The sequence below is a fragment of the Lepidochelys olivacea genome (assembly GCF_965140295.1).
Source record: "Lepidochelys olivacea isolate rLepOli2 genome assembly, chromosome: 4".
Taxonomy (NCBI): domain Eukaryota; kingdom Metazoa; phylum Chordata; order Testudines; family Cheloniidae; genus Lepidochelys; species Lepidochelys olivacea.
In genome coordinates, this window is record NC_140414.1 from 16,596,561 (window position 1) to 16,614,241 (window position 17,681).

Sequence of the window (17,681 nt, forward strand, 5' to 3'; positions counted from 1 at the left end):
GCTGGACGCACCACTGAATAACTGACAAAGCCATATGTCTCTTATCAGCAAAGGGACAGCCGTGTTACGGGCAGCTCTGCTTAATTCTGCTGGGATGTAGTGAGAGGGGCTTTCGGGAAGTGGCTGGCAGCCAGCACATATCTGATCACAGACAGATATGTCCTTCCAACCAGGGCTTTGTTAGAAAGGCCACAAAGAATGCACAAGGCAGCCTCCATCTCTCCGCCCTTCCCCACACCTCAATACATTGCTATTACGCCTCCGTCAGAGGCCTCCACCCACTGGAAGACATGCTGTCTAGCTGTGCTCACTCAATACACACAGCCCCCCGGGTCAGCAGGACACAAACAGGAATTCCCAGCTGCACAGGCCTGCTAAATAATCCCCACGGCCCTGGGCCACAGCGAAAACAGGAAGCGTCTGGTGCAAAATGCTGCCGAAGGACACAGACCCAACGGGACTCACGCCAGGGGAGGGAACAGCTGCTCTGCGGGGACAGACCACAGGAGCTCATCTCACCCTTTGCTCACACCAGTCTCTCAGGGCATTTGGGTGAGATCTTCAGGACACAGCGGGTTTCTAGCTCAGCGGGAGAAACTAATTACCCAAGCAGTGACGGTTTATCCAGACTGGCTCCGGACAGGGATACTTGGATAGGTCCTCTGTGTCACGGGACTGCACCCGACTGGGCCCCCCGCCTCACCTAAGTCAGCGCAGTCCATCTCAAAAACGGAGTGGCCAAATGAGAACTCAGCATCAGGTGGCTTGGGATGAAGCTTGCTTCCATAAACCTCGGTGTGACCCAACTGCACACATGCTTGCAGAACCCCCACTGCGAAAATGAAACCCAAGGTTAGCGTGTGACACTTTCTCAGCAAGCTGGTTACATCAAAGGGGGTGCAGGCAGGTTCACACAGTGACCAACAGCACTGTTGCTTTGCTCCTGCACTGCTGAATACACGTGGGAGTGTGAGCACAATCTCCTCGTGCAAAGAGGCTAGACTCTGTACTTAACACCGCCTGTCACTGTATTACAGGCTGCCTTAAGCCCACCCACAACCTCACAGGTATTGCTCTGCATGATATATGCCGGGAATTTGCTAGGAGAGTCAAGTGCACAAGGCAACACACAGATCCAAGACATCCACTGTATGATGAAACACCGATGCTGAGTTGACTGAAGTCACAACAAAGTTTTCATGCCTATGTTACACCCTCAGTATTGTCACCCAGACAGGCAATGGCTTAGCTCTGGCAAAGAAGAGTAGAAAACCATCCTGTAGCCTGCATACTCTGGCTCCCACCAGTCAAGCTCCTACTACCCAGTACAGATCAGCCCTGGGCTATATGGGGTGGTCTTAACTGACTGCACTGGAATTGGCTGGTCTAGAGACATGACGATTAAGTGGGGCTACCTCACTGGCTCCTCTCCCTGGTACTGCATCAGAGAGTCTCGAAATAGGAAGCATCTCCTGCGACGCCAGCTGCTGGAGTGCGAATGCTCCTCCGGTGACCTGGCGCAGTGCAACGACTGAGCAATTGCACGTGCACCGATGTGGTGGGAAGCGGCACAAGGACACAAGAAGAAGATGATCATGGGACCGGACTCCAGCTGGGCCCTCCCGTAGCACGGCACTGCACCAGGGACAAGGAATAGCATCTGGGAGGGCAGAGGCTGGAGGATGTTGCCCCTTTCCCAGCTGTCCCCAGTGGGACAGGGTGAGGATGAAGGGACAAGCCTGCTCCCTGCTGTCGAGGTGCCAGGCAGGGGCGTGGCAAGACCTGCTGTCTCCCTGCGATTGCTGCTCAGCCTGCAGTGGGTGCCGCCAGTGACACAGGGGGGCGGCTCCCTGCAGCTACATTCAGCAGAAGTGAAGCTTTCATTCAAAAACCAGCATCTAGCTCTGGGGGCTGCAAAGCCCCTCCCAGCAGGGGCACCGGAACAGTGGGGGCCTGAGGGTCCTCCTCCTTTTTACCAGCTGTAAGGGCGAGCGAGGGGTGGAGAAGAGTGAGTGGGAGGCAGAATTTGGGCCTCAGGGGAAGCGACAGTGTGAGGGCAGAGGTTTGGGGCAAAGGGCAGTGCGAGGGGTGGGGCCACAGTTCAGGCACTGGTGGCCACCCTCCCCTTAGGAAGCTTCCGCCGCCCGTGCCAGAGGCGCCAACTCCAGGGGTGCTTTGGGGTTCAAGCACCCCCAGGAAAAAATAGGGGTGCTTAGCACCCACCAGCCACAGCTGTTGGGCAGGCCGGAGTTGGCTGCCAATCATCTGTTGGGCGGGTCCCCGACCAGCTCTTGGGCGGCTAGCAAGAGACACTCAGAGGAGGGCTGAGAGGAGTGAGCTGCGGGCAGGCCTCAGGGTGGTGGAGCATCAATGCCTGTGCACTCACTGGTCCATAACTGCCCTAGCCCAAGGGGAGATGTGGGCTTAGACGTTCTGGTATTTTTTCCATTCTCCCTACACTCAGAGAGCGTTTGGCTCAGCTTTTTGACACTCATTTGGCTACAAGCAGAGCTGCAACATGGGGGACACCAGATAAAACGGCAGAAAGTCCTGAGTACGTGACAAAAATCAGCACAAGCAGTAAAGCAAAGACTGTTTTCCAGCATTAACTATAGCGGGTGCTAGTGGGCAGCACCCACCCTTAGGTGCCAGTGAAGACAAGGCACTGAGAATCAGAAACAAGAACAAGTCATTTCTCCAAACCACTGGTGCTTTATTCTTATAGGATGTGGACGAAGAACGAAAACTATGAGCAACCTAAGATGGCAGCTCCACACGGTGCATGTAAAATTAACGCTGTGCGTACCTGCTACTGAAGACAGATTTCCATCAAAACCCCCATCCCCTGAACACACTCTTCTGCTCTATGCTAGGGTTCCCGCTGCAGCTACTTTTCACAGAGAAGGTGCCTGACCCATAATAATGAGGGTTTACAGTGGAAACATAAAAACAAAACTATATCGGTAGGTTTGATTAAACCAATTGTGCGTTAAATACAGCATAGGAACTGGTTATTAAACACAAGAGTTATATTTATGTAAAAGAAATACCTCATGTTACTTGTTGAACCTTAATAAGAGTTCTTCATAATCACATGAAGTTGAATTAACTGATAAGAAATATCTTCTGAACGTAAATGAATTAGGGGCCAGATTCAGATCTCAATTAAACCAGTATAAATCTGGAGTAACTCCATTGAAATGCAGAGTTACTCCAAATTTACAAAGGTATAATTGATCTCAGAATCTGGTTTTAAGAATGTGTCAGACACGTAAGTACATCCTATGATTTTTAATGAACTCCTACAAGCTGTTTATCCTCTAAAGCAGTGGTTCTCAACCTATTTCCTCCTGTAATCCAATATTCAGCCCTATTTTCCCTGTTTTGATAAACAACCCAGAATTCTTTGTGCCACTTCTTGAAATACAGAGGTGAACATTACTTGCCATCAGTCAGATGTTCACACAGTGTCCTCGGGCTCCTTTCACCACTCTTCGTGCTGCATGGGAAGGAAAATGGAGTCATTTTTTAACTTTCTGGAGTTGTTAAATGATGAGTCAATAGTAGCGGTGCATATTAGGACTTGACATGATAGGACGTGTCATTATATGCACTTCAGTTACTGACATGTCATGACATACTAGAAACAACAGGCAAGTAATATGAAATGAAAAAAAATCAAATAAATTTCAGAACAAAAAATTCAATTTGAAATAAAACCAAACATTTGAAGTCTCCTAAAACAATTCTTTTGAAATGCCCACTTTTCAGGAAATTTCAAAAATATTTCCATTTGCTCCAATCTGCACTGAAACCAAATCTAGAAACATCAATTTTCCCCCTGTAACAGACAGCCTGAGGGTGGAGCAGCTCCCCTGCTAGCCTGCTCTGCTCTAGGGCTCCCCCTGCCAGCAGGGCTGGTGGTGGGGTCCCAGGATTGTGACCCTGCCAGGGTGAGCAGCTGTCTCCAGAGACCCTGCACAAGGCATGCTGCATTTCACGTGTGGGCAAGGCACACAGCACACTCCTAGAGCGGGACTGATGCAGCTGGGTGCGATATCCCTGAGTGGAAGAGGAGATGAGCGGACCCAGCCTGCACTCTACACTGCCTGGCTTACAGGACATTTGCCTGGTTTAATCAGCTGCCTCTGCTAGGCTAGATATAACTTGCAGCCAGACTTTCAAGTCTCTTTCAAACTGGGCACCTTAATCAGTCACCACCTCAGCTGCTCTCATTTACAGAGACCCACATACCTGCTGCTCCCAGTGGCTGCACTTGGATCTGCGAGTGTTCAGCACGTCTGAAAAAGCAAGCGCGACTGTGACCCCCCAAAATGCGGGAGCCCAGCTCAGAGGCCCTTGGGAACCTGCTGGCCTTGTGGGGTAATGACCAGCGCCCAGAAGAGCTCTGCTGCTACTGAGGCACTAACATAGAGGGCCAGATTCTGCAGAGCACCCAGCAGCTCCCCTTCTTCCCATTTGCTCTCTAGGGCCTGTCCTGCTCCCACTGCAGGGAGTGGCAGAGCTACCGTGGGCTTCGGTGGGAGCAGGCTGGGTTCTGTATGCGCACAGGCAGCTCCCCTGAGACCTGGGACTCCATGTGGATCAAGACAGTACGCAGCCTTTAACTAAATCCTTGATCTGAACACAATCAATAGCCAATCCCTGCTAACAGCTGTAACTGGGCCAGCCACTTCCCCAAGCAGCCCTTTCATGGCATCGGCTTGCGGTACAGGCAACCTGCCTCACTTTCCCTACCAGGGGCTTCTTAAACCAGTTCCAAACTGTCCATTCATCACTCCCCTTCTTGGGGTCTGCTTGGCTTCACTTCACAGTAAACTCCAAGTCCTACATTAAAGTCCAACAAAAAGCCACACAAAACAAAAGTTTTTCTTCTTTTGCTGCTCATTCCTAACAACCTCTGATCACTCTAAACAATTCCCCCACTTCACTGCAGCCTCCAGCTGCTCTTTATAGGTGTTGCCGGCACCCAGTGCCGAGAGGCTAAACAACAGCTGGAGTTGGTTCACTACCCGGTGTGCTACACCCAATAATCACAACGGGGTGGAGAAGCAGAAAAGTTTATTTGCAGCTGCAAAAAGGTACAGGGAGAATAGAATCTCAAATCCTGCACCCAGAGCAGGAAGTTACACAGGCTTTTATACATCCTTTTTCCCAGCATACTTATCCAATAGCAACCTGCCCTAAGTATTCATATAGCCAACCAATCCAGTTCCCAGCTAGTTCCCTTGTTCTCTGTATCATTTGTTAAACTATACATAAAGCTGCTTTATTCAGCATTGTTCTTCCATATCCGCCCTGTTTGGCCTTGCTCAGTTTCAGGCAGTCTGACTCTGCAACATATTGTTGCAGATCCTCAGCATAACTGCTGTGAGTGCCTCCAGGCGGGGGGGGCCAAGGACACTTGGGCCTAGTGCGAGGGGGCTTCATCGACTCTCGTGGTCTTCCATCCCCTCGAGTTACCTAGTGGCCATGCCCCAGTGTTCCCAACATAGGGAAATCATCTGATCCATGCCCAGATCTGGCGGCTTTGTAATCAGGGGTAGCTGGCTGCAGGCCCCCTGCCCTTAAGGGGCAAGCCACCTAGTTACAGCAGGCAGCTCCTGACTTCAGTGTGGAGCCTTAGGAGAGTACATGGCGGGCAGCTGTTAACAGTGTTATAGAAGGAGTCACCAGAAGGGGCTGTTACACAGGACAAGTTCTTTGTCTTCACACCATGAAAAAGAAATGCTGCTTTCTTGCGAGTTCGTGATGCAGTTGCCGGTGTGGACAGCACTATGTCGGCGGGAGAGCGTATGTCTCCTTCTGACATAGCTACAACCGCTCAGGGGGGCTGGAGTAGTTAAGCTGACGGGCGAGCTGTCTCCCGTTGGCTTAGAGTGGCTACACCGCGAGCTTACAGTGGCACGGGCGTCTCTCCAGTCTCACTTCATAGAGTCCTAAATCCTTGTAAGGAGCTGGGCCCGAGCATCTGTAGTACACCCACCCCAACTCAGCACTTTAAGTGTACAAAGCACCTGCCAGACCCTAGCTAACCCTCACTACAGCCCTGTGCGGTAGGTAAGTGTGCTTGTCCCCACCCCACGGATGTGGAGCCTGTGGTAGAGAGTACTCCAACCAAAGGCGGGGAAGAGAGAGCTGGTGGCCAGGGTTACCGAGCTGGAGTACAGAGATGTTGGTATAAACTGTGTCCCTGTCCCCCACAACCCCGTTGGGGTAAAGTGCCCCATAACCAAACTGCCCTGTGCACCCTCAGTACCCACACCGCTCCCACTAACCAGCCTTCCCTCGTGGGATGCTGACAGACCAGACCACGCCTGGGCCATAGACCAATTCACTTGCGTGTGAAATACCAAAGAAATGTTAAACCTACTAGTAGGCATAGATGAATTAACTCGTGTGTTAATAGAAATCAAAGGGGATGTTGACTGTACTGTTTTCACCTATCTCTATCCGGTTTGCTATTACATTGCCTATACATTATGTATACCCTGTAATTAGCTAACCCTAGATCAAAGTGTACATTAATGAGGAGTGTAATCAGATGTTAGAACTTCATGAAAACGAATGGACAGTTACTAGTATTGTTCTCACGTATCTATTCCTATTATAATGCAATGGCCAGATGTATATCCCTGTAACAGGAAATGCAAATTTCAAAGCAAGGAGCCAGGGAGTGACTAAAAACATTTGTCAGGCTGTTATCTGAGGGAAGAAGATATAAATACTGATTCAAAGGAATGATGCTGCCTCTCTGGCCTGTTTGGATTCTAACAGCATGGAATATCTGGCCAAGTGGACGGAGATCCCCAGAGTTATTCTGGGTAACCCTGAAAGACTTTTGGGAAACTGGCAGATTACTACATCTCTGCTATCACTTTGGACTTATGCACTTTGACTCACCTGTTAATGTATTTTACCTGCTTTAACCTCTCATCTCTTTTTCTTAGCTAATAAATCTTTAGTTAGCTTACTAGAGAATTGGCTGCCAGCCTTGTTTTTGGTGTGAGATCCAGAGTACCAAATGGATCTAGGGTCAGTGACTGATCCTTTGGGATTGGGAGTAACCTGATTTCTGGTTCATGTGACCATTATCATTAAGTCCAGTTTGTCTGGATAGCAAGATGGGCTGGCAAGCCTAAGGAGACTGGCTGTGACTCCCTGGTGAGACTGGTATAGTGATCCAGGAGTGCACATTTGTTACCAACTTGATGAAATCTAATTATAGGAAATACCACCAGTTTGTGGGGCGGGGAGGCGGGGTCTGCCCTGTTTTCTGACAGTCTGCCCTGAGATTTGTACTCGCAGTAATGGGCCACTCCAGACAGCGTGACACCTCCCTCCCAGCCATGCTCTGTCCACATTCCAGCTAGCAACAGCAAGCGAGTCAGCCTGCAGGCACACTGCTCAGCACCACATCAGGTCACATGGATGTCGCAGGGCTCTGGTGGCTGACACAGCTGGGTGACTCTGGGGCCTGGCTCTGCCTGCATCGCTGGAAGCGGGGAGGCTGGCGTCAGCACTGACAGGTTGACCAGGAGCTACGATACAGTGCAGTCAGCTGTGCACATAGCCACTCCCTGCTGTCAGGTGTGAGTGAATTCAGAATAACTCCATTGGGGTCAGAGGTGTTGCACTGGGCTGAGTGAGAGCAGCATTAGGCCAGTAGTAGCCTGAGCTCCCTCCCACGGTAGCGCTACCTGTGGGGGCTCTGTATTTGTATATGAAATGCTGGTGGGACTGCAGCACCATTTGCAAAGGGACCAGTCAGTTCAACAAGAGCAACATTCTACTCACAGGACTGCAGGCTGGGAACCTGCTGCTTTATTCCACTGCATTGCCATGGGGAGGGGATGGACTCCAAACTACCAAGCAGGAAGGGACAGGCGGGGAATGGCTCCCTCCCCAAAATTACTTGGCGTAACTCAGTTAGTCCTATGGCAATCCCTTTACTACAGCACCCAGATTCACAGGAATGGCCATCCTGGGTCAGACCAGAGGTCCATCTAGCCCAGTAGCCAATGCCAAGTGCCCCAGAGGGAATGAACAGAACAGGTAATCATCAAGTGATCCATCCCATGTCGCCCACTCCCAGCTTCTGGCAAACAGATGAATTTGGGTGTGACGGGTTGGAAAGCATGGTGAATATTAGCCACAAACGTCAATGTCTCCATCCTTCCTTACCGACGAAAGCGATCCCTGGTGGGTACAACACAGCGCGGTGTCCCTGTCTGGGGCTCCAGGGGACAGGCTGCCAGGGGACTTGCTTGACAATGAATGGAGTTAACAAGCATCCCCTTGTTTGTGTCTGGATCCCTGAGAACAGAGGTCCCAGACGAGACGGGAAGGGGGGAGGGTGTATGATGAGTGTGTGTTAGCATGAGTTCTGTACCTTCACCACCCTGCCCCTCCTCCTGCGGGAGCACTTCCGGGCCCTCCTCTGGCTCCGCATCAGCCAGAATGCTCGATGTCTGCATGCAGAACAGGTAAGGTAGCAGAGAAGGACCTGGTAGAGGGTGCCCAGGAACGTGAGACTTTGTTCCGGAATTTCGTAGGACCCATCCAACTTGTTGGCAGCTCTTTACATCAGCTCTTAATGGAGCATGTCTGGTGGGCTCTGCTGTGCCCTCTCTGGAGCCAGCTCGGAGCTGCTCAGCCACATCCACTTAATTCAGCCCCACATTGTGGCGATCTGTTAAGGGAAGTGGCCTTTAGTACCGTGGAGTCAGCTCACCCTCAGATTCATGGACAAGCAACCATCCGAGGCTCCATGCACAGGCAAGAGGGTCCAAAATCCGGCTGGTTTCCTGGTGTTTGGCTGAATGGAGTCTTTTGGCTTTAGGCTGAAAGTAGCTATCCCCAATAGGCAGTGGCAGTCAAAAAGAGGAACAGGTTCCATTAGAAAAAGGAGAGATAATAAGTCAGAAAATAACACAATGCCACTATATAAACCCATTATACACTTATGCCTTGAATACTGAGTGCAGTTCAGGTTTCCCCATCTCAAAAAAAGATATTTTAGAAGTGGAAAAGGTGCAGAGAAGGGCAACAAAAGTGATGAGGGGTATGGAACATCTTCCATATGAAGAAAGATTAAAAAGACTGGAACTGTTCAGTGTAGAAAAGAGACACCTAAGTGAGGAGGGGGGCAATGATAGAGGGCTATAAAATCATGGCTGGTGTAGAGAAAGGAAGTGTTATTTACCCCTTCACATAACACAAGAACCAGGGGTCAGCCAATGAAATTAATAGGCAACAGGTTTAAAGCAAACAAATGGAAGTACTTCACACAACGCAGTCAGCTCGTTGCCAGGGGATGTTGTGAAGGCCAAAAGTATAACTGGGTTAAAAAAAGCACTAGATAAGTTCATGGAGGATAGGTCCATCAATGGCTATTAGCCAGGACAGCCAGGGATGTAACACCAAGCTCTGGGTATCTTAAACCTTGAACTGCCAGGAGCTGGAAGTGGACAACAGGGGATGTCTCATGTGACAATTGTCCTGTTCTGTTCAGCTCCTTTGAAGCACCTGGCACTGGCCAGTCAGAAGACAGGACACTGGGCTAGATGGCCCATTGGTCTGACCCAGTGTGTCCTTATGTTGGGCTGGGAAAGGACTCTGGAGCAGCTGGGCCGCTGGCCACAGGCTGGGGATCAGCCAAAGCCTTTTCTCTCTGTTGACTTTGCTGATTCCTCTTGTGTTTGTTTTACACCTGAGATTGTCTGAGCTGCGGGAAGAGCCAGACCCCTGCACATGACTGGGTGCCAAGTGGCCTTTGTACACTGCATTCCTTCCAACTGCCTGGGAAGTTAAAGGGCCAAAGGCAGCGAGAGCCACCAGTACACTGGGCTAAGCCAGAGTCTGGGCATGCAGGTGGGTAGGCACTGGGCTGGCCCTAGACTTTGGGGGGCCCCGTGCAGGGAGATACTACTTTGGACCCACTTTACTCCCCGCCTATAGGAGCAGACGCGAGCACCAGTCAAGCATTTTCTGATCCAAAACATTGTTCATCAGCAAACAAGTTCAATCTAAAAATGACATTTTTAATGAGAAAAAAAATAATTTTCAAAAGTTGGCGAAGAGTCCCAGTGGTGGAGGCGAGACTGGCTGAGAGTGACTCAAAAGGAAAGGGTCACTTCCCCTCCGAACATATGAGGTGATGAAAGTTACTGTGAAAAGGGAACATGTCCCCCACCCTCCACTTTCCTACACTTGCTAAATGGAAAAAGCTGGGAAACAGGGAGGAAGTGTGGGAAACTGGGGAGGAAAACAACTTTCCTGGGTTTCCTAAATTCCCCACAGGAAAAATCAGAATTTCCCCACGGGACCATTCTGAAAGGGGATTATTCTAATCTGTGAAAATTTCCATAGGAAAATTCCTAGTTTTCCCACTAGCTCCCCTGGGCACTGCTCCTTTCTTCAGCTCTAGGCTGCCTGGGATCCCCATCTTCAAGGTGTTCATGAATCGTATGACTGCTGCCATCCACTTACTTGGCCAAGGACATCAGGACAGTGCAGCAAAGCAATGAGGGAACTCAGCTACAGATGTTCAATGGGGCAGGATTAGGCCTGAGGCCACAGTGTGATCGGCTGCACTATGGGAGAGCCAGGCGTGGCTTGGGAGCCCACCAATGAGAAGGAGCCATTCATGCGGCTCAGGGCAGAGGGGCTCCAGCGGCATGTTACCCCCTCTGAATACCCCGGTGCCCAAAAGGGCCATGGTGCAGGGATGGGCAATGAGGAGGCTGCAAGAGGAAAAGTTGTTTGTAACCTCTGGGACTTGTGCCTAAGGAGCGGCAGCTGCAAACTGCTGGGTTTGAGGCAAGCAGCCCTGAGCACAGGGCCCGGTCCTGGTGGGATTTGGAGAAAGATGGACAGAGCAGGGAGAAAGCCAGAGGGGAGAGGGGCTTACAGGAGCAGGAAATCAGGGAGGGACCGCGCTTGGGGGAACCACAGAAAGGCTTTACGCGCTCAACACCCATCTTCTCACAACAGGGAAGTAGCTCAGAGTCTAATTTCCAGAGCAGAACGTCCCTCCCTCCTGGCCACAAGCTGACTCCACCCTCCACTCCCTTCACATCACAGTCACTAGCACCTTCCCATTGTTGCGAGCTAAGCGCCTCACTCTTCAAGTCAAGAGCACAGACAGCCGGCAGCAGGAGAGGACCTGCGACTGGCTGAACTGGGCTTGTCAGCTGTGCCATTGACTAAGCGCAGAGGCTGCCTCCTTCTGCATGAAGCCTTCACCCTGACAGTTCCAAGCCCGCAGGCCGATTGTGGCTCCCTATTCCTCCAGGAAGTGAGGGCAGGGAGGGAAGCTTAGGACACATGCCAGGGGCACAAACACACCACTCAGCTTGCCTCAGGGAGGCTTCACACCCGCCCCTCCCCCCGCTGGCCAGGGCCAGCTGGTTCTGATCTGCAGACCAGGCCCCACATCTGAGGGTGCTTGTGAGAGACCTGGTCTGTGCTGCCCAGCGTTTCTGAACTATCCTAGTGAATACAGTAGCGGGGACTGATGCATTTGCAGCTCCTTGGAGCAGGGAGCCAAGCCAACCGAGTGTCCATAGACATCATTGGCGTGTGAGCCGCTCTGGAGAAGAGCACCCATGCCTGGGCACTAGGGATGAAATGCTGACGGCAGAAGGCTCCCTACCCTAGCAGTGGGGCATTTCTGCTGAGGCCGGCTGATGGGTGGCTACCTCTCCTGCCAGACAGCAGGCTCCCAGGGCAAGAGCTCCATAATCTGCGCCCAAAGAGCACCCGTGGGCTGGCCCTGGCTACCTCAACAGCTAAGTTATCGCAGCAAGTCGTAACTGTAGCGCTAGGCAGGAGGCGATGCCACCCCTGAACCATAGCTGCTTGGCGGAGTGGCCTTTGGACTCTCACCAGTAGGTGACACTACCTCAGGCAGTAACGGCCAGAGAAATCAACCCTTAGACTCTCACCATTAGGCCCCTTGGGCTCATGCCCCGGAGCCGGCCCGGAGCACACAGCCAAACCCTGACAATCACCGTCTTTTCTGGTAAGCCTGGTGGAGCTGCCAGTGTGGAGCTGGGAGCAGGGCAAAGCCCTTCAGCAGGTGTGTAGATCCCCAAGGTAAATGGCAGAGATGTTTCCTGTCCTGAGGGCTGGCAGCATGTGTGGGTACATGTACCTAATGGTCAGCAGAAGCTGGAGAATTCCCTGGGCCAGCTGCTAGTGCTGAGCCTGGAGACTCCTCTTGGGATGACATGACAGGCTAGACTCCACAAGTGTGGAGTCCTCATTTCTGGAGTCCTGGGCCTGGTTTTCCAACGTGCTGAGGGCTCACAGCCCCCGTTGCATCAATGGGAGCCATGGGTGATCTTCGCCTCTGGAAATCTGGTGCTTGGTGTCCCATGCTGGGCATCCAGAAATGGAGGAACCCAAAGCCAGTGGCCACCTCTGGAAATCTTTAATCTTTCAGGTTCCAAATCAGTCCTTACAAACGGAGGCCATGTCTGGTCTCCAGCCCCTTGTCTGGAAGAGCAGGGTTTTGTGCTGATGTCCCTGGCTGAACATTTACCCCTCCTGTGCAGTGTGGTGTGCCACCTGGCTGCAGCACTCCATCCCAGAGTTGGCTGCATACTACTGCAGGGATATGGTTGTAAAGGGCTTTAAGATCTTGAGGATGAATGACATATATGTGGGGGTGTGTACACTGCCCAGCTTTAGAAGAGATTTATTTTTTAGTTGATGGGAAGGGAATTGATTTTGGGTCAAAATGATTTTTTTAAATCTTTTTTTAAAATAAGTGAAATGGTTAACGCTAGGATAAGCACACCATGGGGCAATTAATTTAATAACTATGTATGGGTAGAGAGGAAGCTATTGGAATTCCAGCCAGCAAGAAGCAAAATCCAAACACAATACTCAGCTTCCTGTTTCTAAGCAGTCAGGGGATGGGATCTGTCCCCTCCAGTATAGATTGCTTGGCTTGGGGTTTAGGTGTAGGGGTGTCTGAGTCCTCATTCCTTACACTGAGACACACCCAACCAGCAGGTGAAGCCAGCCATGAGGTTGTTGTTTTCTTCCTCAATGTTTGCTAAACATTTTAGAGCCAGAACACGGGATTCAGTTTAACCCCTACGTCCCCTCGGGCTCCCTGCTGGGGAGAGTCTAGGATTCACTTCTCTTCATTGCTAAAACCACTGTTGGATGCCTCAGAGCAGTGTCTCTCAACCTTTCCAGACTACTGTACCCCTTTCAGGAGTCCGATTTGTCTTGCGTTCCCCCAAGTTTCCCCTCACTTAAAAACGACACGCTTACAAAAATCAGACATAAAAATACAAAAAGGCGTCACAGCTCGCTGTTACGGACGCATTGCTGACTTCCTCATTGTTACCATAGAATTATAAAATAAATCAACTGGAATACAAATATTGTACTTCCATTTCAGTGTACAGTATACAGAGCCGTATAAACAAGTCAGTGTCTATGAAATTTTAGTGTGTACTGACTTCGCTGGTGCTTTTTATGGAGCCTGTGGCAAAACTAGGCAAATAGCTCAATGAGTTGATGTACCCCCTGAAAGACCTGGGCATACCCGCAGGGGTACGTGTACCCCTGGCTGAGAAGCATGGCCTCAGGCGACGTGTAGGAACGGTCCTGCGGTAAAAACACAGTTAAGACAGTGCACTTTCGTTTTACTACCAGGTAAACTCGCTGAGGTCAGCCCTATGGCCCTGCCAGGGGTTGCTTCCCTGTGCTTTATCCTGTCCCTGAGGTAAATCCCACAATTTTTTAGCTAAAAATCTCTCCAGTGCTGCTAAGCCTCCACTGCCTTCCCACAGTGCTCCCTAAAGGACAGACACGTTCGCCCACAATTAATGGGAGACACTCCCAGGGGATGTCTACGCAGCAGCTAGACACCCGCGGCCGGCCCGTCCCCGCCGACGCGCGCAGCGGGGCTGTTTCATTGCTGTGGAAGTTTCCGGGCTCGGGCTGGAGCCGGGGCTGCAGGCCCCTGCGTGGTGGGAGGGTCCCGAATGTTGACCCCGCAATTAAACAGCCCCTGAGCCCCGTGCACCCGAGACAGCTGGCCCAGGCCGTGTAGGTATACCAGCTGCCGTGTAGGTAGACCCCAAATCCTTACTGAGGCTCCTGCACGAGCAGCTTGTTTTCCAAGGTGCAGCACTCCCAGCAGCCCCCCCGAAGTCATGGCAGTGCTGGGTGCTCTGCCTGGTTACGTACAGCAGCGTCTTCTCACCGCGTTGAGAGCCTAACCAGGACTCTTGGCCTGGTACGATAAGAGCGGGAACCGTGGCACCGAAGCCCTCTGTGCCGGACAGCCTGTATAGAGCTGGGCTTGTATGCCTTTAAATCCGATATATCCAAGCAGACCCTGAACAAAGGGCCCTTTTATATCTGCGACCAAGCGTCTGCTCTAAATTGGGCAGCGTGTTGCGGGATCCCCTCCTCTGTTGACCTCCCCAGTGTGTGCACCAGCTGGATCCAGGCCCCACCAAGGGCCTGGACACCCCTGCACGTGCCCCGATGTTCCCCTGGAAGGGCAGGTGAGGGGGGCGGTAACATTTCCTGCCCAGGCAGATCCAGGCCATGCAGCCATCCCAAGCTCTGATTTCAGTGCAGCCGTGCCACTGTTATGGCTCAGGGGCCGAGCGCAGACCTTTGCTCAGCACCGTTAAAAGCAGCCACGCACAGGCTGGGAGCAGCAAAGGGCTTTTCTGCAGTCACTTCACACCAATCCCCACCTGCCCAGCGGTTCGGGAGCCTTTAGGGCTCCTCCCTGGTTACTGTTTCACCTCCAGGGGTGGGGAAGCCCTGCATTCCCCTCCCCTCCCCTCCCCTCCCATAAAATACCACCCAGAACTTGTTTGGCAGCCGGGCTGGGTTTCTCTGTACATGCAGCAGTTTCGGTCAGAGCCGCCAGTTTCCTTCTGCTGGGGACAGAGCAAAGAGGAAGCCGTACGGCGCGACCGGGCTGGCAAACCCAGGAGGTGAGGGCTTGCGCAGGGGCTAACGGCGCTGGGCTGTGCGGGCCGGGCAGGTGCCAGGGCCAAGCGGGAGCGGGCCAAGAGGAAGGGCCCTGTGCTGGGTAGACCACAGCAGCTGTGGTGGGGACGGCCATGGCTCCGTCTGCCTCTGCAGTAGCATTGCGCCTTCCACCCCTGTGACTGGGGCAGCAGCGGCTCTCCTCTCCCCAGCAAACCGGTGGTTATTCCCTCCTCCTCCCTGGGCCCTGCAATATGCGGACGCCGTCGGTGATGATCGTGGGCCTGGTCCTGGGCCCCTGCGGCCTGCTGCTGAACCTCGTCAGCACGCTGACTCCCTGCTGGAGGCAGGTGAGCAGAATACCCAGCAATCCCGTGGATCTGATCTATCAGCAGGGCATCTGGGACCTCTGCGAAGAGACCCAGAGCACCCACCAGCGCCAGTGCGGCCTGCCTGATGAACTCGGCTACTTCTCCATGCAGCCAGTGCAGGTGGCCAAGGGGCTGATGGTCTCCTCGCTGATTGTGACTGTGGTGGGGCTGGTGGTGGCTGCTCTGGGGGTGCGCTGCTGGCAGGAAGAACCCCACTATCTGCTGGCAGGCCTCTCTGGCCTGCTACTCTTCGCCTCCGGGCTGATGAGCCTCATCCCCGTCTCATGGTACAACCACGACCTCAGCACCCTGCCAGTGCCCGCAGGCAGCACCTTGGAGGCGGGCTACAGCCTAGTGCTGGGCTACCTGGGCAGCTGCCTGGAGCTCATTGGGGGCTTCTCCCTGGCACTCAGCCTCCACCAGTTCTGCCAGGAGTGCAGGAGAAAGAAGGCAGCTACCAAATATCCCCACCACAGCCAGCAGGGCCCCGCCACTGTATCTTCCAGAGGCTTCATGCCCCGCAGCCAGAAGCCGGCTCCCAAGTCTTTCAGCAACCCCGTGGATGTACTGGAGGGAGAAAGAAGCTTCAGCCACTCCCTGCCCTGTGACTCAGACTTATAGCCCTGTCACAGTGGGCCTGGCAGACACAGCCCCGACCAACACGAACGTGGGCAGTGCGGCACGAGCCGAGAGGAGCCCCTGCCAACGAGAGGCCAAGGCTGGCAGGAAGGGGCACTGTGCCAGGCTGACAGCAGCAAGGACCTCTCCCTGCCTCTCTGCAGATGGACCCTCCTGCTGCAGCAGCGGGGGCCTACGAGAGTTTGGTACCCAGAACTGCAGCCATTTCTTGTGGGCTCTGCACAAGAGGTGGATATTTCTGTGTATAGGCATAGCAAGGGTGACATTATTGATGATTTGCACATTACTGCCTGGCCATGGTGACTTAGACAGTTCACAGGAGGGGGCAGATAAAATCTTCAAAAGCACCTACGTGACTTAGGACCCTCCATCTCATTGGAAGTCAGTGGGATTTAGGCTCCTAATTGCCTAAATTACTTTGGGTAAATTTTTCAAAATTCTCCAGGGCTTTTCAGTGGCGGCTTGGAGCCTAAAAACCTTTGAGGATCTGGGCCAAGTGACGTAGGAGCCTGACACCATGTCCTTGGGAGATGCGGGGTGCGCAGCTCTTTTGAATACGCATGTGCTTAGTTCAGAGTCTAAATATGGAGCCTAACTTTAGCCACCAGCATATGCGATTCTTGGCCAGAGATGTTACGAACAGACTGTTCAGAAAAGTGACCCAGGTTATTGCAGTCTAGTTATTGTATCTCTATGTAATCAGCACCTTCTCAGCTTCAGCATTTACAGCTGGAAGGCTGCTGAGTTCTAGCATTCAGTCACTTCTTTGGACAGAAGCATGGCGAGCCGGGCTGGATTTAGGGGCAGGCAACCCAAGTGACTCTCTGAGAGGCTGGGCTTGGGGCGGGGTGCCGGGCTCCGAGTGCTCTCTTCGTTGAGAGCAACAAAAGGGAAGGACAGGTTTCAGGTATTCTGTCCCTGGATTCATTTTTCACCAACCTAGAATGTTCTGGAACTTTGTAGAATCTCGTGGAACCTTCCAGACTTTCTCAGAACCACATTTTCCTTGAACCTCCTAGACTGTTGTCAGCTATGCCCATGGGTGTATAAGGGGCGACATGGGTGGCAGGTATCGTGGGGTGGGGGGACAGGCTGTGCCTCCCCAAACAGCCCAGCATGGCTTTGCCCACACTCCGTCTGAGGCCCCCTCCTGCTTGTCCTTCCCCCTTGGCCCCAGCCCAGGCTGACTTCTCGTCTTCTGGAAAGCCGGATGGGGCAGCTGTAGGGGGGGGCCGGGGGGGGCCGGGCCTGGGGCCATGCTGCCCTGTGCTTGGGGCGGGGGCTGCCTGCCCTGTGCTCAGGAGGGCTGGGGGCCGCGTGCTGCCTGCCTTCCCACCCACCCGGTGTTCAGGGGTGGGCGACGACAGGGAGAGAGAGGGCGGGGGCTCCGCTGGGGGTAGGAGGCAGGCCCGGCCAGGGGCTAGCCTCCCACAGCTAGCGGTTTACCCACCACCCATTGGGGTGGGGCAGGCATCGCCAGTCATTCAGTGAGATATAAGAACAAAGTCAAGCGAAGCGAGAGCCCAGCGGCGATATTGTGAACCTTGTTTTATTGTGTAATTATGAAAGTGGACTTGTGTTTTAAGATCTGAAGAGTGTAAGTAGTGACTAATAAAGGACACATTTAATGAGACACCACAGATAGCTATCGAACCCCTGTCTATGCAACAATAT

The 17,681-nt window shown here is 52.7% G+C and overlaps 1 protein-coding gene across 1 annotated transcript; it reads left to right on the forward strand.

Moving 5' to 3' along the window:
* The first annotated feature begins 14,896 nt into the window (after positions 1–14,896).
* CLDN23 (claudin 23) lies at positions 14,897–17,238 on the forward strand. Its single transcript, XM_084627176.1, has one exon. The coding sequence runs from the start codon at positions 15,252–15,254 to the stop codon at positions 15,987–15,989; it is 738 nt and encodes a 245-aa protein (XP_084483302.1). The 5' UTR covers positions 14,897–15,251; the 3' UTR covers positions 15,990–17,238.
* Positions 17,239–17,681: the final 443 nt, after the last annotated feature.

Coding starts and splice junctions, on each gene's coding strand:
- CLDN23 (XM_084627176.1), top strand. CDS start 15,252: ATGCGGACGCCGTCGGTGATGATCGTGGGCCTGGTCCTGGGCCCCTGC.